This window comes from Diadema setosum, chromosome 5, assembly GCF_964275005.1.
Source record: "Diadema setosum chromosome 5, eeDiaSeto1, whole genome shotgun sequence".
Classification (NCBI taxonomy): Eukaryota; Metazoa; Echinodermata; class Echinoidea; order Diadematoida; family Diadematidae; genus Diadema; species Diadema setosum.
Window position 1 is genome coordinate 30,090,142 of NC_092689.1, and position 27,114 is coordinate 30,117,255.

At 39.4% G+C, this 27,114-nt stretch overlaps 2 protein-coding genes across 2 annotated transcripts; one reads left to right on the forward strand and one right to left on the reverse strand.

The window, feature by feature from the left end:
• Nucleotides 1-2,520: 2,520 nt before the first annotated feature.
• On the reverse strand, nt 2,521-12,681 carry LOC140229273 (uncharacterized). Its single transcript, XM_072309548.1, has 10 exons — nt 11,902-12,681; nt 11,330-11,499; nt 10,233-10,365; nt 9,155-9,380; nt 7,737-8,686; nt 6,729-6,926; nt 6,213-6,327; nt 5,748-5,889; nt 5,134-5,383; nt 2,521-3,322 (listed from the first exon to the last, which is right to left on the reverse strand). Exons 1-10 carry the CDS (start codon nt 12,655-12,657, stop codon nt 3,098-3,100), a joined length of 3,165 nt encoding a protein of 1,054 aa, XP_072165649.1. The 5' UTR covers nt 12,658-12,681; the 3' UTR covers nt 2,521-3,097.
• Nucleotides 12,682-15,121: 2,440 nt separating this feature from the next.
• LOC140229276 (NADH dehydrogenase [ubiquinone] 1 beta subcomplex subunit 2, mitochondrial-like) lies at nt 15,122-23,571 on the forward strand. Its single transcript, XM_072309552.1, has 4 exons — nt 15,122-15,274; nt 21,109-21,235; nt 22,072-22,174; nt 22,941-23,571. Exons 1-3 carry the CDS (start codon nt 15,201-15,203, stop codon nt 22,144-22,146), a joined length of 276 nt encoding a protein of 91 aa, XP_072165653.1. The 5' UTR covers nt 15,122-15,200; the 3' UTR covers nt 22,147-22,174; nt 22,941-23,571.
• Nucleotides 23,572-27,114: the final 3,543 nt, after the last annotated feature.

Consider the following 27,114-nt stretch of genomic DNA (forward strand, 5'->3'; position numbering starts at 1 on the left):
ATATAGTACAACATTCATTCAAAGGAGTATTTTTTTTTTGGTTACATTTGGAATGGTTATAAAATCAGAAGGCATGCTACAAAGATAGAAGCCATGCTGTATATTTTCCAGATATTTCAGTCTGTCCATTTATCATTTTGCCCTCAATCGCATGGTTGTTGATACTCTTCTGAAATTGTCAGTTTGTCTATTAAATCTCTGGAGAATTCAAATGCCTCTGTGTATTGAGGTTTGGCAAAACCAATAGATTTATTTTCCTAAAGATTAGACATCTTGATTGGATGTGATGAATACTTGGCCTTTTTTCTATGTCCTGCTGTCATCCTGCCAAGAGTTATTTTCATTTTTAATGATTTCTTTTTCATATGGTTTATATGTGCTTGACATGCACTGAACAAATCCAATTCAACAATTGTTATAAAAGTTTCCCAAAGAGAGAGGCTCATTTGTATAAAGTCCTGCCAATATGGAGTAGATGACTACTCATACCAATCACCTTGACCCCCTCCCCCCCCCCCCCCCCCCCCCCCCTTCAGCAAAGATATTTTCCTTCTTCTATGATCTCTGACTCGCACCAACCTGACCATGTCATAATACATGGCAATAAGCCAGTTCGGGGTTAGCTCATGGGCACATGGGTACAAATGACCTTTCTTCTTTCTCAGTTGATTAGGCACTCCACTAGTTTCAAGCGACAGAAGGCATGAGCTTGCCCAACGTAACAATTTATGGAATTCATCAGTCATGTTCAAATAAAGGATGAACTTGCATAGACCAGGTGACCAGAATGATCCTTCCATTGGCATTTTGGAAAGCATCCATTTCATTATTTTGCATTGAATGTATTAATAACAATCTCTTTCTATTGATATTGCCAGACACCGCTTTTGCTGTCAGGTGAATGTGCTGGCAAGCACCACTTATAGGGATCACTTGAATAATCATTACATCACAGATGCTTATCTCAGTGAATTTAAAAACCACCATGCTCTGCTGGTACAGATGACCTTTTTCTGCTCATGCTCAAAGTGGAACCCCGAACTGGCTTATTCTATGGTTTGTGGTATATATCTCAGAAAAATATCATTTTGACGTTCACCACTGACACACTGTTGAAACTCATTTTACAGACCACTTAAAAAATCCTGAGTTGAACTTGCGATGAGTTTAAAAAATTGAAGTAAAAACCTTTAAAAGAAGATAAGACAAAGAATATTTGATCACAAGTCATGAATTTGAAATTGCTAAAAGCAACTTATCATACATCATTTACAATATTTATCCTGAAATTCAAACAATAGGCATCATGTCATTCTAAAAGCTATTCATTTTATGTCCATGAAAATATCCAAAATTGACACGTGGAAAGTAACAGATTTTTTTTTCTTTTTTTTCTAATCCAGCAAGTTTGGTACTGACATTTTCAATTCTTATGAATACTTCTTCTGCATGCAACTCATTTAAATTGTACATTTTCTAAACATATCCACATGATTTTGTATAGACAATTTATACACACTATGCACAAATTAAAGTTTGTGAAAATCATCTGTTTCTATTCTTTTACTTAGTACATTTTCAAATTATTCATGTACACTTAAAGCACTATTACACTCTCACAGACCTATTTGCCTTTAACAGTCTGCAATAAAGAAGAATATAAAATCTACATTCGTATTTAAATTGTTTCATACACCATGCTCATGAGCACTCGAAAGATAGACATGTCAGCTCTATAAATACAGTTTATAATACAATGAATAAGCTTACAGAATTACAATTATCTGAGGTAAATTCTTCTATTTGAGAACACTAGAAAGGAACTTTTCCTTCAAAGAGACACACAATTTTAACCATAAAAAACTGAAAGCTGCTGGTGTCTTAAAAGACCAAAGAGTTGTTTCTAACATGCACTGTACATTCGTACAGACATGATCACTTCATGACCGGTAACTATAATATGCAAATACGCAAACCCTATAAATGAAGAGAAACAACCACAGAAGAGCACTGGAATATGATTACAACAAAGATGGACAGAGTATATTGTACAAAACTGTATATCAAGTGGGCCATAATGTCCCATTTTAAAGGTGTTTACTACTATGTAACTAGTAATACACGAGAAGACCACTTCAATAAGACTGTCCATATCTTGGGCACAGAAAGCTCTCTGGTACTTTTTTTTTTTTTTTTAATCTTTTAGATGATGACAAGATGTACACACTTGGTGTCTGTTTAAAAGTTTCTTTTTGTATTAAAAAAAAAAACCAAATGTTTTATAGAAATCTACTATGTACATATAATGCTCTCTTGAACTGTGGCAGTTTCATCATATATAATTCAAATGAGTGGTCACATGAAGTTTGCTGCAAGAACAAAAAGACTCTGTTTTTAGGTCAAAATAAGAAATGATGATAAAAAAACAACAACTGAACTTTGGAAGTAAATGCTGATACCTACCACAAAGACTTGACCTATAAAACCTGTTTGTATGATGAATCTGCATGCACCAAGAAGCATGAAAGAGTCTTCTTGGTGACAATGAGTATAGTGATATGATCATGTCATATCGTCGCTGGGGTGACAAGACCTTGTATCTGCAATTTTGGTGAAAATGACTTTTATTGATTAATAGTCAAATAATGGGTTAAGTGATGTCCTGTCCAAATCGCAACTGTCTTAGTCCAAAAATGAAGCTACCACGGCATGTCAAGGAAAAGGCTATCCCATTCGCTATAGTGCTTTGGCCGCCATGTTTTTTGGCACTCCTGAACATCTGACATTTTGTAGATACAAGGTCTTATACAGTATCTTCTAGTTGGGTAATTATCATAGAATTTGGCCTAACTGACAGACTTCCATAATTCATCAACAATGGTTTCATACATTGGGGTGCATATATTCCAGAGGTGACATACTTTGCTATTTCTACGGGCATGTACAGACTCACAGATTATGCAAGGCATTGAACCCATCATGAAATATATTCCATGCAGACATCATCCTACGTAGATGGATTTCAGTGTATGACGACACTGGAGGTGCCTCCGTGGGAGAATCGCCTCGCGTTGCAGTCGTCCCATTACGAAAGTTCTCAGGGTAGGACCTGCGACCTGAACTCTTCATTCCTCTGCTCCCGCATGGCGATGCGGATGTCCTTGCGCTCCTGGTTCTGCCGCTCCATGTTGCGGAAGTGGGCGCGGCGGTGGAGCTCCTTGCTCCTCATCTGGAGGTCTCGGGCTGCCTCCTGCTGGCGCCTCTCGCACAGACGCTCCACGTGCTGCTTGGAGCGTTCTTCGTTCCGCTGCGTCTTAGCCTCCTATCAGGGAAAATGGATGTAAAAATATGAAAACAATGACATAAAGACTGCATGTATTATGCATACAGTTGAACCTCTCTTATCCGGCCTCCCTTTATCCGGATCTCTCTATTATACGGACGCAATCTCGCCGTGATTTTTGTTTTAATAATTACGGGAGGAAAGGGGGATTCCTAACTCCTTGAGAACTCCTACACAAACACACATGAATTACATATTACTTCGAACATGATTAACATACATTACATCAAATTTCCTTCCAAATTGCTTACCTTCAGACATTTTAACATCCCCAAACATCCCCAAATGTAACAACGAAAGGTTGCAGTATACACATTACTACAGTAAGGGTACCGGTTTTCGGCACTTTAGCACATTTCCTTGTTTACCATCAATACTGCACCGTTTTACCTCGGAATTTCGATATGAAGTTGAGCTACAAAGGCCAATAATAATATGCCTTAAACGAATTCCCATTTGAATGCACTCGCGTTCAATTTTTAAGCGATTTCCGTCACGCCGTCGCTGGCATCAGATTTCGACACCCAGCATCATTTTTCAACACAATCACAGCGCGCATCACACAGAAATCACATGGCGCGTACAGTACGCGTACACTGCATTGTGGACGCAAACTAGCAATCATACCGGCGCAAGAACTTGTTGTTTCCTCTTTTAACGTGTCTTGATATGGGAATGTCGAAATCTGGTGCCACATTCTCAAAGCCAACTCTTTCTACAAGTTTGCTCATTTATCACGAATTCAGCCATGAAATTACTATTAAAGACGATTATGAAATCAAACATCAAGATTTGGCAAACAAACTGATACTAAAGCAAGATAACCGGCACGGGTGAATTTAATTTTACGGCGATGTATACAAAATGCGTCATATTGTTTTGAACCCCTAAAAATGGCTGACATTAACATTTCTGCTGACACTGTGTTGCTTTTCTCCTAAATATTCTACCGTCGGATTATGATGACAAGTGACAAACGGTGTTTATATAAGACTAGAAATGTGATTGATAACTTGGTTGATTGCTGAAGTCAGACGTTTGTATTGAGTATAAAATTTTATAAGAATTATCTGCTGGGTGTCGAAATCTGGGTCCTGTTGAAAACTGGTGCACTAACGGTACATGTGGTACTACAATTCGCTACATCAGTACATGTGTATGTATATGTACGTGTATAAAGCATTGAGTCTGCCGTATCCGGCCAAATCCCTTATCCGGATGAGCCCCGGTCCCGACTTGTCCGGATACGAGAGGTTCAACTGTATCTTTATCCTCAAGAGATTTAACTCTGTATGTACATGCATACACAAAACACAAACACATACAAACATTCATATACACACATATCATTTACATATGTCCCCGATATACACATGTGTTAACGTTTACTTTGTTAGTTGTTTGATAGTTCTCCGTATACAAGTGTACTTGCTTTATAGCTACTGGCACCATCATTTCTGAATCTTCATTACAGTATGGTAACTATGTCATTTTTATTTTTAATTTTTCAGTCCTGAATATTTAAAAGCTTCATAATTCTTCAAAATTAGAGCCAAAACTATTAGTTATTTCAAATAGCTTTTTTTTTCTTTTCTTTTTTTTTGCAAGTCGCACTAATGATATAGGATACGCACCTGCAGTTCTTTGAATTCACAAGCATACTTCACAACTAGATGCAAAGGCAAAAAGGAAGTTGTATGAAAATAGGAAAGGAGGGAATAATTGTGTCAGACAGCATAAAGAAATAGATCAAGCTAATGGTGACTCCAATGCTTTCACTTCATTCTCACCTGAGTGCGTTGCCGAGAATCTTCTATCTCCCGGTCCCTCGTGGCCTTGGTGTCCAGCCGCTGCTGGTTGCGCGCCCTCAGGGCCTCCACCCGACGCTGGTTCTTAGAATCGCTCCACCGGCCAAGCTCCTCCTGCCGCTGGGCGATGTTCTGACTAACCACCCGCTTGGCGTTCTGGATGCCCTCCATCTTAGCCTCGCTGTCCTTCTGCCGCTGGACGTCCCGTCTGGTCACTTCGGCTGCAAATTGCCTGTCAAGTCACATACAGAAACATGGACTGTTACGACAGGAAGTTCTCTGAACATTGTCATGGCAGACCATGATGGAATAGAACCATTTTTTTTTTTCAACCATGCCCACATATGAATAAAAAGTTGCATCAACATTAATAACCAATCACAAACTCTAAAGCTGCTAATTCTATTGATTTTGAAAGGCACTGCAAACCTTATTTTCTTATTCAAAATGGACAAAACACACCATGTTGTAAAGGAAATGCAGAAACAAAATGAAACAACCAAATATATAGTTCTCTAAGTCTATCGTCAAACATGGAATTAGCTGTGACATTACAACCATGTCCCGGGAGTCTAGAGAGAACTTTTCAATCTCACCTGCATCTCTCATCCCTCGCCTCTTTCATCTTGGCCATCTCCTGGTCCTTGACGTACCAGGTGTACTCTCGCCTCACTGTCTGCATCCTGCGGAACTCAATGTAACTCCTCTCCTTTGCCTCCCGGATCTCATCCCGTGTGCCTGTGGAGGCGAGGAATCAGTTCTTTCCGATGAGTAACAAGTTGGATGTATTAGTGAGTGATGACTTTGTGTGCTTTTGTATTAAAGATACATTCAAACAAAATGGTTTATTAAAGTGTAATACAATATCAAGAATCTCATGGTTTGCAACCTGTAAACTCTTAATTGTCTCCAAAAGCCTTTGAAAATGACACTTCTCACAGGTAAGTTTTGAGGGACGGTAGAAACATGTATAACAAGCAATATTCGTCAGAATAGTTTCTCGTTTTATTTCATAAGATTCCTGCTAGTTGCTATGGTTAAATATATCTGTATTTTTTTACCAATGGTTTGGCCCTGAGGTTTTGGAGGGCTCTGCTGATGACCTGGAGGCGGGCGGGGCTGCTTCATCTCCCATTCAATCATGGCACGGTCACTATGCACTTTGGAGTGATTTACCTGCAAATGGAGATGACAAAAGGTTTAATGCCAAACATGAGATTGTTAAATGTCAAAAATCAAAACTTCAAGCCAATGGGCACACATGTGAATGTCCCTCTATGAGTAAATCACATTGACAAACAATTCAAGCAATTTGAAAGAAAACATTGAGGTATCAACTATTAAGATATATATCAATGCTCAAAGGTATATGAGGATACCATTATACAATGTACAATTAGATAGTTCTATTGTACACTGTCTTCAACAATGAGTTTAACCATCATTTTCATTCAGTTTACAGAAACAAAATTTCCAGAAATGGACCTTGAATGAAAGTGCAGAAAATTATTACAAAATAAATGCAGTTTGACTTGGGGGGGGGGGGGAGAGTCCTGGAAGGGGCAAAAAGTACTTACAGGTGTAAAGACAGAGGTCCTGTTGACGGGACTTGTGTAGGATTGCTGCTCGTAATATGTGGGTTGTAGCTTGGCTTCCAGAGGAGCCTCCAATGCAGTGTCTCGGAATGGCCCCACGTGAGCCGTGCGTGGGCGTGGCCGGCCCATCTCCCACTCAACCATGGCTCGATCACTCTTTACAGGCGACTGTCCATCAACCTTTGTGTTTAAATTACAAGGAATATGATAGGTAGATGTACATAGATTGGTAAAAATCAATTTTTACACCAAAATCATCTTGTGATCATCACTTTACCCATTGAGGACGGTTTGATTTTGCTAAGACACGCATTTCCCACAGACACCTGCCCGAGCATACTCGGGACTCGTCCTCAATGGGTTAAGCTTGATTCTCAGACAGAGAGCAATCACACATTATAATTCACAAGGATCTACAACATAAGGTCCAAGATGTTACTATATACTTGTGGTAACATGAACTATGCCAAGCACATCACCCAAGTGTATTTTTATTCACTGCTCTTTATAGTTTGACACATTGATTGAACATGGGCCCAAATAAAATTAAACTCAAAACATTCACATTCATGCATGTAAAAACAACACATTTGTACTTTCAAGCATTTGTTTCATTTTTTTTCTCACAAATAGAGACGCCTGAAACTCTAAGTGAACCCTTCATAGTTACTAATTATTTTGTTGTCACTTTTGATTTTACAAGAGAGTGGAATGAATGAATTATGAAGAATGTCACACAAAGGCCACTCTACTTCATGACATTTTTTTTGAAGTGTTGAAAGTATTTAAATGTGTGCTGCTTATGTTTCATTTGAATCAATTTTGTCTAATTGGCAAATAAAATACGATAGCAAAATCATTTGGAGCAATTTTCAAAATTCATCATTTTTTGAAAAAGAAGATATAAAAGAATGGAATAGAGTCAAGATTATTTTCATCACATACCACGTAAAAAATGGGAAGCACTATGGAGCATCCCAGCTAACTCACCGGTGTAAATAATGTGGATCTATCGACAGGAGCATACACATCCTTGTCTTCAAAGACGTAGGCTGGGTTTGGCTTGGCTTTCACCTTGGCCTGTCCTGTCAGCTCCTCATGGGTGCTGCGAGGACGCGGCATCCTCTTCCAATACCTCCAGGGTTGGCGGGGCTCCCCCTTGGCCGACCGCGGTCTCGGGTAAGGGTAGAGGAGCGAGGAATCCGTCCCGACGGCGGTGTCCCTCAGTGACATGGTCTGCATGCCAGTGTCAATCAAGGAGGAGACCTCCTGCCTGGAGTCCTCGATCCTCTTCTTGATCTCCTCCACCTCTTTCTCCAGCTGCTCTTCCTCCGTCATCTCACCCTCTGAGTCCTGCTCGGTCCTGATGGAGCTGATCCCGCTGTCACGCCCGAAGCTGTCCTCCTGGAACGAGACGCTCTTCTGAAGAGCGGAATCCCTTCCCGACTTGGCGCTGTCTTTGGCGTTGCCGCCCTCCTCTTTCAGGATGCTGCTGCCGAGCATCTTGTTGTCCATGAGCTGCTTCATGACTTTCACATTGAGTTCCTCTCGCGTCAGTCCGGTGCCGGGGATCAGTGCATGCATGTCCTCGCTCTTCACGGCGCTCTGCCGCACGGACGTGTCCAGCCTGTTCCCGTTACCGAGAGAGCCCGCCTTCATCACCATGGGAACATATACACACCCTTGCTGCAGGACAGGCAGCCCAACCACGGACCCACTGATCGTACCCTCACTCGGCACGCTGGGGACCGTGTAGCCAGCAATGGACCTCTCATAGCTTGGCTCATTCACCACGTAATGTCTTGCCGTAAGAGGCATCTGGATCTCGATTCTGTGCCTTTCGTACTCTTTGTGGGGGATCCACACTGCTGTCTGCTTTGGCACTTTGGCTGTTTTACCATTGAAGAAGTTCACCACCAGATTGTCCGAATCAGCAGCACCTGTAAGATCAAGGTGGCCCGTCAAAAAGATATGAGCAATACAGCACTTTTGCCGGTCACTTCAGAAGACATGCTTACATGATATTCATACATCTAACATGAACATCACACAGATGTGGAACATGCACATAGCTTTAAATTTTCTAACTCAATTATGTACAAGGAATAGCATGCATCAGGAGACCAAAAACCAAAGTGACACAGCCTTCCTTCAAAATATGCAAAAAAAAAAAAAATAATAATAATAAAAATACAGTGCATACTACTGACTTTCAGAAATTGTTGTCCTTTGACAGTGGACAGACAAAATGAAACATATTATACTTCTTGAAATGTAAGAAATTAATTGAGCAATTTTGATTTCATTCTTTTCCTCTAAGCAATCATACAAAGTGTCTTTATACTTTGGTCAAGAAAAATAGGCAATAAACGTTTGAAGTTGATCGCACATGACAGAAGGTCACTTACATCCAGTGGAACGCCCCTCAATACCCTCAAGGACGATGCCCGGAGCAAACCGGTAGCCGTTTTTCTCCCATGGTCCCAGTACCTTGTCGCCGGGGACGATTGGGTGTCGCATGGCATCGTTGTAGGCGATGATGTCAAAGATACTGGTCTCCTGGAGCAGATGCTGACACTTTCCACCGGACGGATCCTTGTCAAAGAAGACAAGGTAGGAACGCATTGCCGACAACTAAAAAGGGAAATAAAAGACAAAGATGAATGCACTGGGTTCTGTACTTAAAAGAGCATATTTGCTAGACACATTGTTGGTTCTAACTGAGCATAATTCAGGTACAGTGACAGGGCAAGTATGCAAGATGTTATATCTCATTCAAACGAAATGTATTTCTTATAATTATAAGACATAATTTTATCTAGATAGCATTACAGCTAACAGTTCAGAAACTTATGCATACTTTCATGCTTCATTGTAGTATTTTTAGGGTGAAGGGTTATTATTGCTACTTGGAAGAGTAATATGTTAGTAAATGTCTCTTTAAAGGGACTGTACAGTTCTGGTTGAGGTGAGGATTCAGCTTGTAACGTTTTGTGAGATCGATTTAGAAACCACTCTATGTACCGGGGTAATGATATTTAAAGAGCATACAATTCTAAGGGGAATTGAAAATTTATTTGATGAAATCAGTTTTGAAATGGCTGAGATATCTAAAAACAAGGTAAAACAAAGAGATCCTAATAAAAATTGTGGCCTGTCAATTTTATTAGGATCACTTTTCTGGATATCTCAGCCATTTCTAGGCCAATTTTCATCAAATAAATGTTGAATCTTGAAATTACATGCTCTTTCATATTTCATAAGAGATTTCTCATTATCTCACCTAGAAAGGTTATAAACCTGAATCCTCACCTCAACCAGTACTGTACAGACCCTTTAACCTTCTAGTCCAAATTGATTTGCTTGATAAACTTTCACTGAGCTTCCAAATCACGTAGAATGTATTTCTACTTTATTTACATATTGGTATGTAACTTCACCTTTACCAAACCTCACTCAGCCTTTCAGAGATCTTTTCAATTGTACCTTTTCTTTGATTGTCCCTGCACAGTAATAGCCATCTTTCTCCCTGCGTGCCAACACTCTCATTCCCTCTAGGAGTTCTGCAAACGAGTGAGCAGGGGTGACTGCTGGAATGATGGCTGCAGCAGGTTCAGTTCTAGAAAGAATAAAAATGAATGCACATGTATGTTAAGTAATTAGTAACATCTTGAAACATGAAGCATGATTGCAAGCATATTACAGATCTATGCAGAACCAGTCACATTTCATACAGAAAGTACTGTTCATGATTATACATACATGTGCATACCTTGTTTGTTATAAATAAAAGAAACAAAAAATTTCCTGTCATTTCACTTACATTGTATTTGCATATAAAAAAATAAGTTTCCGAAAACAGAGAATGAGACTTAAATTTGCGAATTAAGAGCTCTGGAAATGAAGCCTTGTGTCCGAATTCACATAATGTCAAATTACTAAATCAGTGAACAACATAAATAACTGCAATCAACCCATAAAAGGGTTGAAGACATTAAGATCAATACTGCAAAATTACTGCTAAATGATTCAGAGTACACTCTTGTAAAGAAGCTTTGCAACTTACACCAGCAATATCATTATCCGAGACTAAGATATCATTGCTTAACTCAATAATTCAAATCATATGTGGATAATCTTACTGACAATCCAAGCTACATTGTACACTGCTGCAGTGTCAACTTAAATCTGCAAAGGTCCATATCGTCGCTGGGGTGACAAGACCTCGTATCTCAAAAATGTCAAAATTTTTTTTTTTAGCTTAATGGTCAAATAATGGGTCAAGTGATGTCTTGGCCAAATCCTAACTGTCTTACTCCAAAAATGAAGCCACCATGACATGTCAAAGAGAAGGCTTTCCCATTCACTATAGTGCTTTGGCCGCCATGTTTTTTCGCTCTCATGAACATTTGACAATTTTGAGATACGAGGTTTTGTCACCACAGCGACGATATACAACATGTACAACAAGTGTGTACAGTACACAGGATAGAGCAAGCTGACTTATAAGGGAAGAACAAATGCAAAAAAGTCATCCTTCTGCGCAGTGATACAAAATCCTGTATTTCTGTCAAACATTTTACCTCACTGTTTCCCAGGCTGTGGCAGCTGGTATCTTGATGATGGTGCGCGGTGCGAGCGGCTCTCTCACTATGACGGTTTCTGCTGCTGGGTTGTGATCCACTGATGTGGTCACACTGCAGTATTTCAGTGGCCGTCCATTTTCCTCACTCTTGTATGTGATGGTTGCACTCTGCAAAATGACAAACAAATACAGAGTACCATTAGATGCACTGTTTATATTATACTTCATAATTTTGGCAAAACAATAAATGGTATGCTTCTAAATTGTGTGTATCAGTATGCATCATGCATACATGTACACTGAACACTGTACTGTATGTACGGTACTCCTCCATGAATGACTTATTTGGTTGTAGATGCCACTGATACTGCTATAGATACTTCAGTTGAAGTAGTAGAAGATAGGTACAAACTTTTCTTGATATAAAGGTCATATAAATGTGAATATTAGTATATGTGCACATATATTTGTTTCATAAAAGATTCAAAATATCAACAGCAAGTAAGTTTGAAATGAATTTCCATAAATAAAGCAAAACTGAAAGAGAAAAAAAAAAATAGTTTTCATCACCTGAGGGGGATTATCAAGTGTTGTCTTGATGCTGGTTGCTGGAACATGGTTCTGCACTTGGTATGATGTGGTTTCTGCAATGGGAGGGTTATCCAGAGTGGTTAAGGGAACACAGGTGTCGTCTTGCTTCCTGTAAACAGCATTCCTAATCCTCAGCGGACTGTGGTCTGACGTAACAACAGCCTCCACCCGTTCAATGCTACCTTGTTTGGTCATGCTTATCACATGGAAGGTACCCAGCGTCTGTGCTGCGAGGCTCTCCAGGAATTCCTGTGCGGCCACTTCAGAATGCAACCCCGTGAGATAAATTGCATGGATAGGACGCCCCTCACTGACAGCAGCGACCTGCTTGAGGATGTCTGTAGGTTGCTGATCCGGGAGACCGTCAGATACCAAGTACACGGCCTCGCACACAGAATCAGAGAATGCCAGCCTAAGAGCATCCAGGGTGTTGGTCCCATCGGAACAGCTAAGCTTGTTTATCCACTCGCCGGCCACGCTGACAGTCTGTGGAGTGCAACGAACCATGCGGTCAGCCCACGGCGTGACCGCTGAGGCAAACTCGATGACATTAAACATGGAGTCCTTCTCCCGGTGTGCACGGGCAAGCAGCACCTCATTCAGGTGATCTTTGATGGCCGGAAGGTATGGGTACATGCTTCCTGAGGTGTCAACGATGAAAGTTACATTCTTGGCACTTATTTCACCGAACATTGTCTGTGAAGCCAGTTCTTGAATGAGATGAATAGGAGCCATGATGGCCCGAAGCACACATTAAAGGACTATTTGAAGATGCTGGAAAATAACAAAAGAAAACTGATTAATTACTTCAGATCTGCATCACAAAAGTGTTGTGACTCCGTTTGTAAGCAGTGAAAGTTTGTGTTCAGTCGTAAATCTAATAATTACATTGTATATGCATGAAGGCACAATCATTGCTATTGATTACCAAATTTACAATTCAATTAGATTTGCATACAGTATACAATTAAATCACAATTTGTATAAAAAGTATGCTACATTTGACACACAGTCATCATCATCACATTGAGTGAAGATGAATGCTAAAATTCAGCTTGAATTACGTCATACATCAACAAGATATCGACATGTACCAGGTATTTTCCAACAGGTAATGATAATTCGCATACTTAAATTTAAATACACAAGTGTTAGTACACTTGTACGTGTAAACATGTACGGTAATCTATCATATTCAAATAACATGCTTCTTACAGAAAAAAAAAAAAATAAAAAATCCATAAATATATCTGACTGTCAATAGTATCATGTTTCTACATGACATGGCATCTACCAAAAGTAAAGTCGTACTGCAACGCTTCAGAAGTAGACCATGCTATGCACTGGAATAGTAATTACAGTATCGTTCCACTCGCAGTAGATGTCTACATAAAAGGGCCGAGATGCTTTAACTTGGTACCGGTACTGGCAGTAGGCCTAGTAGTAGGTAGACAGAGCAGAGCAGAGAGGCAGAGCAGCACCAGAGAAGCATATCGCCAGGGAGGTGTTAGAGAGATGGAGTGGCAACTCTTCGTAATTCATGCAAACACATGTTTGGGTTCAAGGCGTTACAATGGGATGTCTAGCATTCCATTACGCTCTGAAGTCATGCTCGGCACCGCTCTAGTTGCAAGACGAAGTTCGGAGACGAAGAACGCATTTCACCTTTCGTTGAATTACAAGCTTTATTTCACCGCAAAATTTTTAATGAAATACTCGAATTGATTAAGAATAGTTTAGGAAAGAATTCAATATCATTAACATGTATTTCCAGTTTCTTCGTAATTCGCAAATCGAAAGGAAATGAAAATTAGGCCCTCTTAAAAACCTATTTTTTTTTCTATAATGCGCACATTTCCGCATGTTAATTTTCTATCTGTTAATAAGGGGATATTTTGATCTTTCAAATAAAGTACTCCGTTAAAGCGTGTTCCAGCGTGTTTTTAAACTTTTTGCTGTTACAATTGTGCGTTTTACACTGCATTTTGATTCGCTGCTCCAATTCAAGGTAAACAAATTCATTGTTGCCATCACATTGAAAGAGAGAGCGAATTGCACTAGGAGCAAATATTTTTAGATGTGAGAGCGCTAGTCCCGATTATTGATGCTCTCTTTTGTCAAAGAACTTGGGTAACACCTGTAGTTGAACGCATAACTTCTCGGCGGTGCCGCGCATGACTTCAAAGGAGAGCTTTAGTTGCCTCTCCTTCTCTAGCACCTCCCTGATATCGCCATGGCCCATAGCATATAAGCCAGTTCACGGTTAGCACCAGTCTGCAATGACCTCTTGAACCACTAATGCAAGTGCTGCATAAATGTCTACTGTTGGTTGATTTGGTTGAAAAGAATACACACATATTCACCTGTAAAGTTCATTCCATTATGCACCTGGTACCTGGTTCATACATGAATATTTATAACATATATTATATGTCTTCATGAAGACTATCCATTTTTTTTTAAATATCTCAGTGACACTCCACTCAAGAGAAGGTCTGCAATGACCTTATCTGCACATGCTCAGATTGTAACTGTGAACTGGCTTAAATATTAGAAACAGCCCTTACCTTTTACAGACCACTTATTGTCTAACGACAACGTTAGAGTAGACTTTTATCTCCAGAAAGACAGAAAGTGCAATGACCAATGTCAGTGTTCTACAGGTAAGGCATTCCCACGGAAGATGAGTAAGAGTAAGCGTGCCAAAATGTCTTTAAGCTCACTGCCATCGTATATTTACGTTGTGTGAGATATAGCGGGACTCGGCCATCTGCAATGTGCTGCGCTCTATGCGGCATACGCAAGTCCCGCACCACAGTGAACTTATCCGCGAGCCGAGGCCGGGGGGCGGGCGATCATCAGCAGCATGCAGCTTGTATTATTGTTTATGTACGTTGCCAATGGACGATAATATCTGTTAGTATCTAATAGACAGCAACAGAAGATAGCTTACCGACAAGCGTAACAAGACACACGAAGATCCCCTCAATGTTTCGCAACACCAATCATCCCATTTTATTGCATCAATCTTTTAGCATGAATATAAGTGCAATTCAATTGATTTACCGACTGATATTAAAAGAAAACGTTTAAATTGGGGAATATTTTATCACATGCCTAATCTATTGTCTATTATATTACACTCAAAAGTGAGAGATAATTGATTGCTCCCCAATCGAGCGTAGAGGGCGGCATCGAAGTCTGAGGAAACAAGAATCTTGCGTTTTGGATCGGCGAATTCTTCTCGTTGCTGTCCTTCAGTTATTTTATTATACGGGATGTTTGCCCTAAGTAGAATAAGAAATGGGGTGCGCATCATCTCTGGTATGAATTCAACTGCACCTGTTCGACAGTAAGTTCAAATTAATTCTTTGATTGTAGCCTTAAAGCCAGTTGCTCTTTCCCAATGTCAACTAGAATGGCGAGAAGTTCATACTAAAGCTCAGCCCCACATATTAGATATCGTGTTAGTGTGTTCACAATCACTGCGACAGTGCAGTGCGCGTGCGTTTGTTAAATCAACAGTAAATTCACACTGTAACTAGAGTCTAGACACCGATGTTCTAGATTCTAGCTGTATGGCAAGAGTACCACGTATCGGCAGGGTGCCCAAACATCGCCGATGATCGGCACCCTGCGTATTACTAATATTCAGCAGGCTGTTCAGAAGGTTTGCTATTCCGTAATTCCGAAGGTTTGTTTGTTTGGTTATTCCGAACCGAAGGGTCGTGTTTCTAGAATCTACTTACAGAGCTGTAGGGTAACATCCCCAGTATTTGGTCACTTAAAGGGAAGGTAAACCCAAAAAGCAATGTGGATTTAGTGAAAGCAGCAACATTAGTAGCCCGACCAGACGCTGTTACGCTATGCGAAAACAGCGTCTGACGAGCGCGGCATGCAGCCTCAAAGTGAGGAACCTCAACACAACTACAAAACTTAGGAAAATGTATACTTTTCTCCTTTAAACAGAATACTTTACTCACGTTAAATGCATGTTTCTATTACAGAAGAATAGTTCGCCACACTGGGTCCATGGAGACCACTTGCGATAAGTCCGTGGAACAAATAAAATGACACTTTCTGGCACAATTCCATGGTACGTCGACGTACCATGTACAGCGACTGTGCTGTGTTCAAGTGTATAGTTAGGCCTGGCGTGAAAGATTGTGTACCGTGTGGACATGCTGGATATGATGATCAATTTCGGTAAGTTTCATTGCGTACATTTGAATACTGATAGCATCAGATGTAGAGTAAATATTGAAGAGTATACTCGATGAGTTTGAGGTGACAAAAATGATGTTAAGTATCAAAATTCAAAGCAATCGTGATACGATTACGTCGCTCTCCTAGTGGTTGGTGGTCGCGCGCGTACAGCCCTGTCGCGACGTACCATGTACAGCGACTGGGCTGTGTATAGTTACAACATTAGTAGAACACATCAGTGAAAGTTTGAGGAAAATCGGACAATCGATGCAAAAGTTATGAATTTTTAAAGTTTTGGTGTTGAAACCGCTGGATGAGGAGACTACTAGAAGATATGACGTATGAGGGGACAACAGTACAAAGAAAATATAAAGGAAATTCGACAAAAATTCACTTTTCTAGAATTATGAAAGAGCAATGGACCAACCTCTTTCAGAAAGCAGGGGGAATAATTGCTACCCCTAACATATGTCAATATCAAGTTGATGGAATTTGTAATTTTCATGAAAAATGGATTTTTGTAGAATTTTCTTTATATTTTCTTGGTATTGTTGTCCACTCATACGTCATAACCTCTAGTAGTCTCCTCGTCCAGCGGTTCCAACACCAAAACTTTAAAAATTCATAACTTTTGCATCGATTGCCCGATTTTCCTCAAACTTTCACTGATGTGTTCTACTAATGTTGCTGCTTTCACTCAATCCACATTGCTCTTGGGGTTTATCTTCCCTTTAAGCTTTTTTGCAATATTTTTCAAACTAAAATAATACATACACACATCATATCTACAGCAATGTATGTGAAATATATCAAATTTCTTTAATCTCAACTTTCATTTCGTTAAATATCTCACAGAATTGCACAAAATCGCGAAATATTTCACCTTGAAAATTCCCCAGTATACGGTCATCGGCTCCAGTATTCGGTCACGCGACGTGCGCGTTCAAAGTCAATGCGTGTTCAAGGCAGCTGAAAAACGCGCGCGCGCTACCTTGTTGGCGCAAAATTGCATCGGGGAAGTTGCAGCGACCGTTGGTGACCGAATACTGGGGCCTCGGCACTTGCATTCAACCCTTGTACATTGGGACACTGTATCGGCACGTACGGACATTTTGTTTTTCTTTTGCGTTTTTGAAGATACCATTACACTCCAAGCTTGCGATATGCGAAAAATCCCGCGAGAGAACGGCGTATTTCTCGATTTTTAGCAGTCAGTCCGCAGCACGTATGCTAATGAGCCGATCCGGCAAGATTTATTCAGCACTCTCGTTGACGATCATTGCGTTCGAAAGGTGTCTCGTCATGCGAGATTTTGCGAGACTTTGATAGGGCTATGGTTTTCACAGTGTAGCGACTTGTACATACATTCGTCATGGCTACAAGTCACGGTAAATTGTTTTCCAGACTTTGATCTTTATTTTGATACTAAATTTGCCTATAACATCGGATCTTATCATGACTATATAATCAGTTGAATTTGCGTAAATTTTACCTGCTTTTCACAGAAGATTTTGTCATCTAAAGTTCTTTTTTGGTTCCTGACCGGATTAAGAAACTGTTGTTTCTGATTTTGGCTTTTTCGTAGAGAGGAAACTTAGATACTCATCATATATTGGAGTCAAGGAGACGCAAGCATGATTTATACTAGTTTTTCCGTTTTGAAATGTCTGTAAAATTCACTCCTAAGCCAGAAGTATGCTCCGCACAAAGTGTACAGTGGTGCGAAAGAGCTCTCTCATTGGACAGTGCGTGCGTTCAGCGCTTGAACTACACGCGTGCCAAGAAACCGCAAGTGGCATGAAACCGTTATGTAGCAGCGTAATGACGTAATGCAAGCGCTGAGTGCAGGCGCTGTCCAATGAGAGAGCTTACTCTTGAGATTGCACGGTTTCAAGCTGATCAGCACTGACATCGATGTATATTTTACTGGTTCCTGACCGGATTAAGCAACAAATTGTCAAGATATTTACATGGATACAAAGATTAGGAGATGGACTACCAAATAAAGCATTTTCATTGAGACGCAAGATGAATTTGGTATTTTTTGACGTCTTGAAAGTGTACTGCACGAATTACTTTTTTATGCCTCCGCAACGAAGTGGCCGGAGGCATTATGTTTTCGGGTTGTCCGTCCGTCCGTCCGTCCGTCCGTCCGTCCGTCCGTCCGTACGTCCGTACGTCCGTCCGTACGTCCGTCCGTCCGTCCCGTTTTGTTTTTGTCTATATCTCAAGAACCGGGTGGTGGTTTTACATCAAACTTGGTATGAGGGTATATCCTTGGGGGATAATACTTTGTGTGGATTTTAGGGTCACAGGGTCAAAGGTCAAAGGTCACAGGTTATTTTGTGAAAAAAGATTGAAATTTCATGTTTTTCTCCATATCTCGCAAATGGTTCAAGGTATCTTCATGGAACTTAGTATATGTGCTTGTACCGATGGGCAGTGATTATCTAGAGAAGTTGGGGGTCATGGGTCAAAGGTCAGGGGGTCAAAGGTCAAGGTCAACTTCTCAAAATATCACTACTTTCCTTATATTTATGCAATGAATGAAGGTTTCTTGTTTTTTTTAGCTTGATGTATACATGTATTACCCAATATATATTCTGTGGGAGGTTTCTTGCCAAAAGGTCAAAGGTCAAGTGAAAGTGCTGAATTGCACTCTTTCCTCCATATCTCAAAAGTAACTCAAGGTATCTTCATGAAACTTACATATTTATGCATGTTCAACCTAACAGTGATTCTCTTTGGAACTGTGAGGTCAAAGTTCAAAGGCCAGGTTTAGATAATGCTATTTTCCCATTTGATACTGAAATTATACTTTTTCTCAATACCTTGAAAAATTACTCAATGCATAAACTTATAAAAGGGTCAAAAGTCAAGTAAAAATCATCAGTTCCCCAAATACCTGTACTCTGACATTTTAATCATTCATCCAATTGAACCTAGTTCTAGGAAAGTGGACATTCAGCATATTTGTGTCAAACCTGTCATTTTAATATTTTGCCAATTGTTTGAAACTGTCATCACACATTGTCAAGACATTGTACTATATACCTATTAGGATAACCATGCATTATGGCGGAGGCATATCAGTCGCCGTAGCGATATATCTAGTTCATCATTTTTCAAGCTCAAATTACGCTATGATATTTTTCATTTACAATAATTTGAGTAACATGTGACGATAGTTTACATATTTTCCTTGAATTTGATACCAAATTCGTGAACATAAGGTGTATTTTTGTAGCCGAAAGCCCAAGGACAAAATCCCCTTACGCAGCTCATTACGTATGCAAGCCTAAAGCGGGCTTGCATACGAGTTGAATAAATACGAGCGAATTATCGGGTGCTGCGGACTGACTGTTAGCGCTTTTTCGGCGACCCGTACTCTTAAAACTGGGCCTTATCCGCGCGCGCTTTTGGAAAGTAGCGCCGATTCTGCACTTTTGACGGTGAAATTTGGGATTTTGGATGGATTTTTGGAGGGGGCTAAGGGAGTTTCCTGTTGTGAATGAGTGTGCAAGTATGTGAATCAGTGTGATTTGCGTGTGGTGTGACAGTTGAACTTACTGGCTGGTGACTAGTGATAAGTGACCGAATACCGGTGCCTGACCGAATACTGGTGCCCTTACCCTAATCCGAAACACACAATTTCCCAAGGATTTCAAGAGGTTCGTTAATCCGAAAATAAAAAAGGATTCGTTAATCCGAACATTTGTGGCATTATTTCGAACATTTGTGGCGTTATTCCAAAGATTCGTTAATCCGAAAATGAAATTTGGAACAATGAACCTTCGGAATAACGAATCTTCGGACTAAAGAGCCTTCGGAATAACGAACCTTTGGAATAACGAGCTGTAACCGTATTACAGCTGTTCAGTGTTAGCATGTTTAACGGAAAAGTACACTTGGGAAAGCGTCATAAGCTATGATGAATATGACAAAATGAAGATGTGTCAAAAAAACAGATTCAGAATCAACAGGACGGTTGAGGTCACGATACTCGAGACTGCAGTATTTATGGCATATTTGAGGCAAAACTTAGGCGAATTTGTTGTATACTTTTTGAATAAACAAGCTTGCAGATCCTTAGGGTGATGATAGGTGGTACCCTCAATCATACACTGTACTGTATGTACAGTACCAGCATGAGTGAAGAATTACCTGGCTGTAAATGTCACTGATACTGCTTTAAATATTTCACTTGAAGTAGAATATATACAAACTTTTTGTGATGTAAAGGTCATATCAAATGCTTAAAATCTTGAAGTTTTCGTGCAATCTTTTTTTACGTGCTTTGCTGCTAGCAGCTCAAAAACATTTTTTTTGTTCTTTTATCTTCAGTTCTTGAATTCACACTGCACATTGCTTCAACACAAGCCACCCACAATTCATGCACAATGCCATCTAAAATTTGACTGCCTGCTACATGTAGAAATCTAGAATGCTTTTTGCCTTTTGCACATGGTCGAACCTTTTTGCCAGGGGAGGTCGAACCTTGGTTCAGGTGCCAATACGATGTAGACATACAATGTACAATGTGTACAAATAATTTATGTTTTCATCCAGTTCACAGAAAATGTGTGGAAACTGATGTTTTACCCAGTCCATTCGAATGTACTGCCTGCATAGAAACTAATTCATACACATATGCGCTCAAATGAATACTGCATAAATTAATACTAATAGTTCTAGGGCATGTGTGCACATTTGTGCACACACACACACACACACATACACACACTGGTATCAGGAGGGAGGCATCACTGACAAAGTGCATCATTCAACACTGTCAAAACGTGCAGAGAAAAAATGAAGATATTTTCGCGGCTTATAGAATTTGCACTAGCCAAAAGTAGTGTGAAATACACGAAAGTTAATGTCCCGTGAATATTTCTGTGATTACAGTAAAATTTAATTTTGCAGCACTGCGCCTTGAAACTTCATGTTTGTCGTTTTGTATCCTTCCCCTTTTGACAGTGGTTCAGCAGTATACCGAGGAGCAAATGCACCTTCCAGGACAAGGCAAATCCAGGGAATGGCAGTGGTGTCTGCCATGTGGTTCTGGATTTTATGGAGGTTTTACCATGAACCTGAAGATGTTTTTGTGAGTATTTGATATGAGGCCAAATGTGAAAAAAAAAAAGAGAGAAAAGTAGTCTAGTTTCTCATCGTGGTTTTTAGAGAAGAGGGAAGTCCTTGCTATTTGATATCTGTCTAACGTGTGATTTTTTTTTTTTTTCTGATTTAGATGGACTATAAAAGCTGTAGCATACATGCGCAAGCTAGTTTAAAAACACTTGTGTAGTTTTGCACAGTATAATGGCTTTCAGACATGCACAAATATACCACAAGTAAGACTCTGAGACGCCAATGCAAGTGTTTTAGGTTGTGAAACATTAGGGTGAGTTTGTACAAATCACGGAAAATATCTCTTACAGTATTGTCCATTGTCCATTTGAGAGAATTCTGAAAAAAAAAAGAAAAAAAGAAGATGTTTAAATTCTTCAGCTACGGGAATGTTGTGCACATGCTAATTGAAATGTAAAACAGTCATATGAATGATTATCTATATTTGCATTACTTCACATGGCATTTTCAGTCTCCAAAGATGGTAAGCCAAATATGGACCTTGGCCTTTCTTATAAACAGGTACAACTGTATTCAATTGCACATTGTACATGTGTCTGTTCCGAATATAGTATTGTCATTTGTGGACTGTCAACATTATATATGTTGGTAGAGAATATCTTCTTCTCTGCTTAAAATCTGAGCCTTCAAACTGAGACATGATGCCTAGAATGGTGTATGACATGAGTCCATAGAGTGCAGCTTTCCAGATAAAATGATATTTTGTTCTTAATCATTTAAAACCCTACCTCCACTCCGACATGGTCTGTAGTGTGGTGTGACAAATGTGTACTGTGCTCTTCTATCTTTCAGGGACACTTTGAATATCCAGACCCATCCAAGTGGACCGATGAAGAGTTAGGAATACCTCCAGATGATGAAGACTGATAGCCTTGCTGCATGTAAATTGGGAATGGTAAGTCCTGATGATTAAGACAATGGAGCATGGATTGCCCATAAATGTGCAGGACATGTAAATGTTTTTGAAGGAGTACACCTACATCTTTAACAAAAAAACAAACAAAAACAAACAAAAACAAAGTACAGATAAAGTAGAAATTTGAAAGTACTAATTGTTTCATGAAGGAGCCGGCAGATTTCCAACAAACGTCATTAACACCAACAGAAATAAGTGGAAGAAGGAAAATATTTGTCTTTCAGCATACGTTTAGGAATTTGTGCACCAAGGAATGAGCCTAAATTTGACGCTGTGCTTGCAAACTCTTATGGTGTGGAATCAGCACATTGTGTGTTTGATCTTGTTTCAAATTCACCCGTCATCAAGCATTGTAACATGGGTTTGGGTGTCAAAATCTGGTGAGGTGCCAGAATGCATTTACAGACAATAAAGCTTATTGGATCTTTAGGTGCAGTGTTATCGTTAGGTTTGTTTGTCATATTCAGTTGTGCTACTGTATTATTTGAAGTGTTATGATCCATTCAGATTGAATATCTTTTAAGGCAGTTTAAATTTCAGAGGATTCCAAAGTGGATTAAATAACGTTTAGTTTGAAGTAATTGCATATGTGCAGATCCAAAGGTATGGAACATATATAAAGAAATGTATTATTTTTAGTGACCACTACATAATCCTGCTTCAGACTGTGTTATTGTGTGATACTTCCTTACCTATGGATGTTTTTTGTTTTGACGAAGACATTTGTCTCCTTTTGAACTTGCAGAAATTGTAAATAGTACAGCTGTGAGGAGGTTTATGGAGAGCGGTCGGCTCTGCCGACAACAGTTTTGGAATGGACTCCTACGGGGAAAGTCGAACCACAATCGTTGGTGGAAGAACTACCAGGTACCAGGCTCTCTCTGTGATAATCCTCAGCAGCTTTTATCAGAGAACTATGTAACATTTGATGTGGATGTGCTTCGAGGAAGAAACAAGAAATATGTGAATTCGCTGGTGAATAATTCAACTGGTGCTCTGAACACTCACCTCTTCACCTTTTCAACACTTCAGCATACAGTTTACACAAGACCAGTACCATTATCAGTTTATCTCATGAAGTACCAGCTATGTATGCACAAAAGCACAGAAGTGATCACTAGGCTGTGATAAAGCTGTGTTCTTGATCAACATGTGGTTGCTTCAGGAAGTCAGAAAACTTGTAGCTAATAATCTGAAAATTCAATCAGTCAATAAATTGTTTTCCTGTTGAATTGTGAAAGCATTCACTCACACATCTGTCTTCACCTGAATAAAGAGACATAAAAGTTCTACCATGCATTCAGGCCATATTGTGTATGGGCTACTGATGCTGTGAGCATGGTTGATCAATAAATGGCTATGATGGTTCATCCACATTTGAAGTTTGTTGAATGTCTCGTTCTGTTTTAATAGTGCTGCGTTAAAGGATTGAACAAGAAGTATCTGACAACATTTGAATATTATATTTTGGATCAAAAATCTATCCTCTGGTGATTGGTTGAAAGAGTTTCACGTGATCATAGGTATTTTCAGCTATTTCAGAAAGAAGACACTCCATGAAGTACTATTTGCAAAATGATGTCACTTCTATGACGACATTTTGCAAATAGTGTACTATTTGCAAAATGATGTCACAAAGCAATTCTGAAATTGTGTGCAGCTTTGCATCGTCACTCTGTGAAATGTAACAATTTCTAGCAAAACAATTGTGACGCCACAAAGCAATTTTGACATTGCGCACTGCTAGTACCGTCGCTCTGTGAAATGTATCAATTTCTAACAAAACAATTGTGACGTCATAAAAACAATTCTGACATTGTGCATTGCTTCCCACTTTAACACCACGCGTGGCGCTTGTAAATGTAACATTTTTAGCAAACATCACAAAGCAGGTCCGACATCGCGCGCAGCGACATGCTTCTTAATGTAAGATCAATGTAGGATCCCTTCACAACATCACATCCATCATACGACTTCTCGCTTTGCATTTCCCCCCATTTCCCCTTCTTTTGTTTAAATTTTTTATTCAAATTTTAAAACAAATATACTTTGCCTAATTTCGAGTTTCTTGGTAAAACTATAGCCCTCGGTGCCTCAAAAAGAACTATTCACTGAGGGGCTGTGCCCCTCAGAGAGTAGTTCTTTTGGAGTCACCTCTGCCCATAGTTTTACCAAGAAACTCTCAAGGCAAAGTATACTTGTACACTAACCTATGGATACACATGGTACTGTATCTGGTAAATTGGTGATGTAAACGGAGACAGAACCCCCCATACATAGTGTAGTAAGTGAACTCAGTTTTAACCCTAACTAGGCCGGGGGGGGCCTCCGAGGCCCCCCCCCTCGACGTTTCGCGCGATGTATCGCCAACGCGAAAAGCTATCGCCGCGACGTTTCATGACTTTTTTCTTTCGAGTCTCCCGCATCTTTTGACACCAAATTTGCGATGCTCGGGTGCGCGGTTCTGAAGTTGCGCATAAATATGTACATGCACGTCAGACCAAAATAGCTCAAAAACGTGAATTCGTGTACAATTTCAATGCAAACTGTGCTTACAGGCAAATTTCATAAAAGCATGATTATTTTAGGGTTTTATTAATTAAAGTCAATTAATAGCTTATTTTCTTGTTCGAAACAATGTCGCGGACAAGTTTCATCGAAAAAACAATGAAAAACAAAAAGTTGAAAAAACAAAGAAATACATAAGAAATTTAAAAAACAATAAAATACTTAAGAAATTTTTTCTGATTGTACAATTTTTTTCTCTTATATTTGCTCAGGACACTAAAAGGAATATTTACACAAAAAATGTGCCCATTTTGAGCTTTATTTAGGGATTTATACAAAATTGTCTGATTTCATGCATCATTATGCATAAATTAGCATAATTTAGCATAAATGATAGGTTTTTTTTAAATTTAACTTCGTGATACTCTAGATTACATCATAGGCAATGTGTGTGTCAATTTTCGTCGCGAACGCGCGGTCGACGGCCGAAATCTGGAGGGGGGGCCTGGGAGGCCCCCCCCCCCCCGGCTCTATGATCTACCTAAATAGCCCGGCCTAGTTAGGATTAAGAATATACATTGTACATTTTATCTTACTACCTGGGCATACCTCTAACTTGACTCCAAGCTTGGCTTGGGACGGTCTGACATAAATCAGAGTTATACGTCTTTCCCAATTTCACTGAACCCCCCATACATAGTGTACTAAGTGAACTCAGTTTTAAGAATACACATTGTACATTTTATCTTACTACCTGGGCATACCTCTAACTTGACTCCAAGCTTGGCTTGGGACGGTCTGACATAAATCAGAGTTATACGTCTTTCCCGATTTCACTGGAGTGCAATTGAGTCTTCCCAATAATCATATGGAACAAAAACTGCATGCATGCACACACAGTGTGTCTACAATACTAGTATCTTTGGGATGTGTGTGTGTGTGGCGTGTGTTGAATATGGGTGCTTGAAAGTTGTAGTTTGGCACATGTGGCTGCTTGTAAGTCAATAAAGTCAAGTAATATTTGCAAAATCAGGGCTTTGTTTTATCAAAAGATATAATCTATTATAAATTTCCTTACCACGCAGGCTGCCATACACTTACAATATAAATCAACTATATAATCAATTACAATTCCTCATGAAACAGGATCAAAAACGTTCACACCAATTTCAAGATTTTTTTTTTCTTTCTTTTCCACAGTGCTCCTATTTATGTCTATACCAACCCACACAAATGTGTTTCATTGTAGTTACTTGTGACTATCCTGCATACATACACACACTTAAGATTCCTGCATTAGACAAGGAAGCTGACAATCTATCTGAATTTCTACATGTAAGATAAAATATGTAACATTTCTGCAGAAGAAAGGGCACACAGGGAATACAGTATCTAGTAATATTCTCTAATCTTTTAATCTTTGATCATTTATAAAGTAGTTTCTTTCTATCATCACAGAAACAGAACAGAATAGGTAATACACTACCACACAATAGCTCCAATTTGCACAATTCCAAAGGAGACTTTAATAGAAGTACATTCACAAGCTTAGATTTACCACTTGATATACTGTATCATAGCATAACATTGATTGCCAGTATGTTCTACGCACTTGAAGATGTTTTGCATTCATTCAAGGAAATGCTTTGAGGGGCACTAGAAATATAAGGGAGTTAACTATGTAATCATAGCATTGACGTCAAAAAGGAAAGCAATTTGACCTAAAAACTGACACCTTTGCACATTTCATAAATTTTCATTTTGCAAAAGAGAATTAGCACCTCCAAACTTCCACTGGATGTTCAATAATTCATTGTATTATTTGCAGAACAAAATAACGAATGAAGAGATATGCAAAGACCAAGTCTTTCAGCTGCATTTTGTGGCAAGGATTGACTCTATTATATCACATTTTTTGGCAGTCTACGAATGTACACATATGCTACATAGTTCACAAGAAATATGACATTTCACAAATTGGGACTTATACTGCAATTTAATGATTGGTTGCATTAGTGATGGAGAACCACATTAATGGAATGAGACAGGTATTTTTCCTTTCCAAAAAGGAAAAGTTATATGTGATTTTCCACCTTGGATCCACATTATACCATGCTTTTGTGTCATGGGAGACAACATTTTCACGAGTTGTTAATGGATATCTGTCGATTCACAAGATAGTAACACCACATAATACTGTATGTCACATACAATGTATGCAGTATGCATCTTTACAAAACATTCTTATGCACGCAAAGTGTGATATTGTTTGGATATTGTTTGGATTATTTGTGACCATGCATCACAAAACCAACAAAAAGTCACACCCCTTGATTTAACGCGAGGACTCAAAAAATGTGAAATGGGTCAACCAAGTCAATCTTGAGCTTTTTTATATTTTCTGAAAGAGC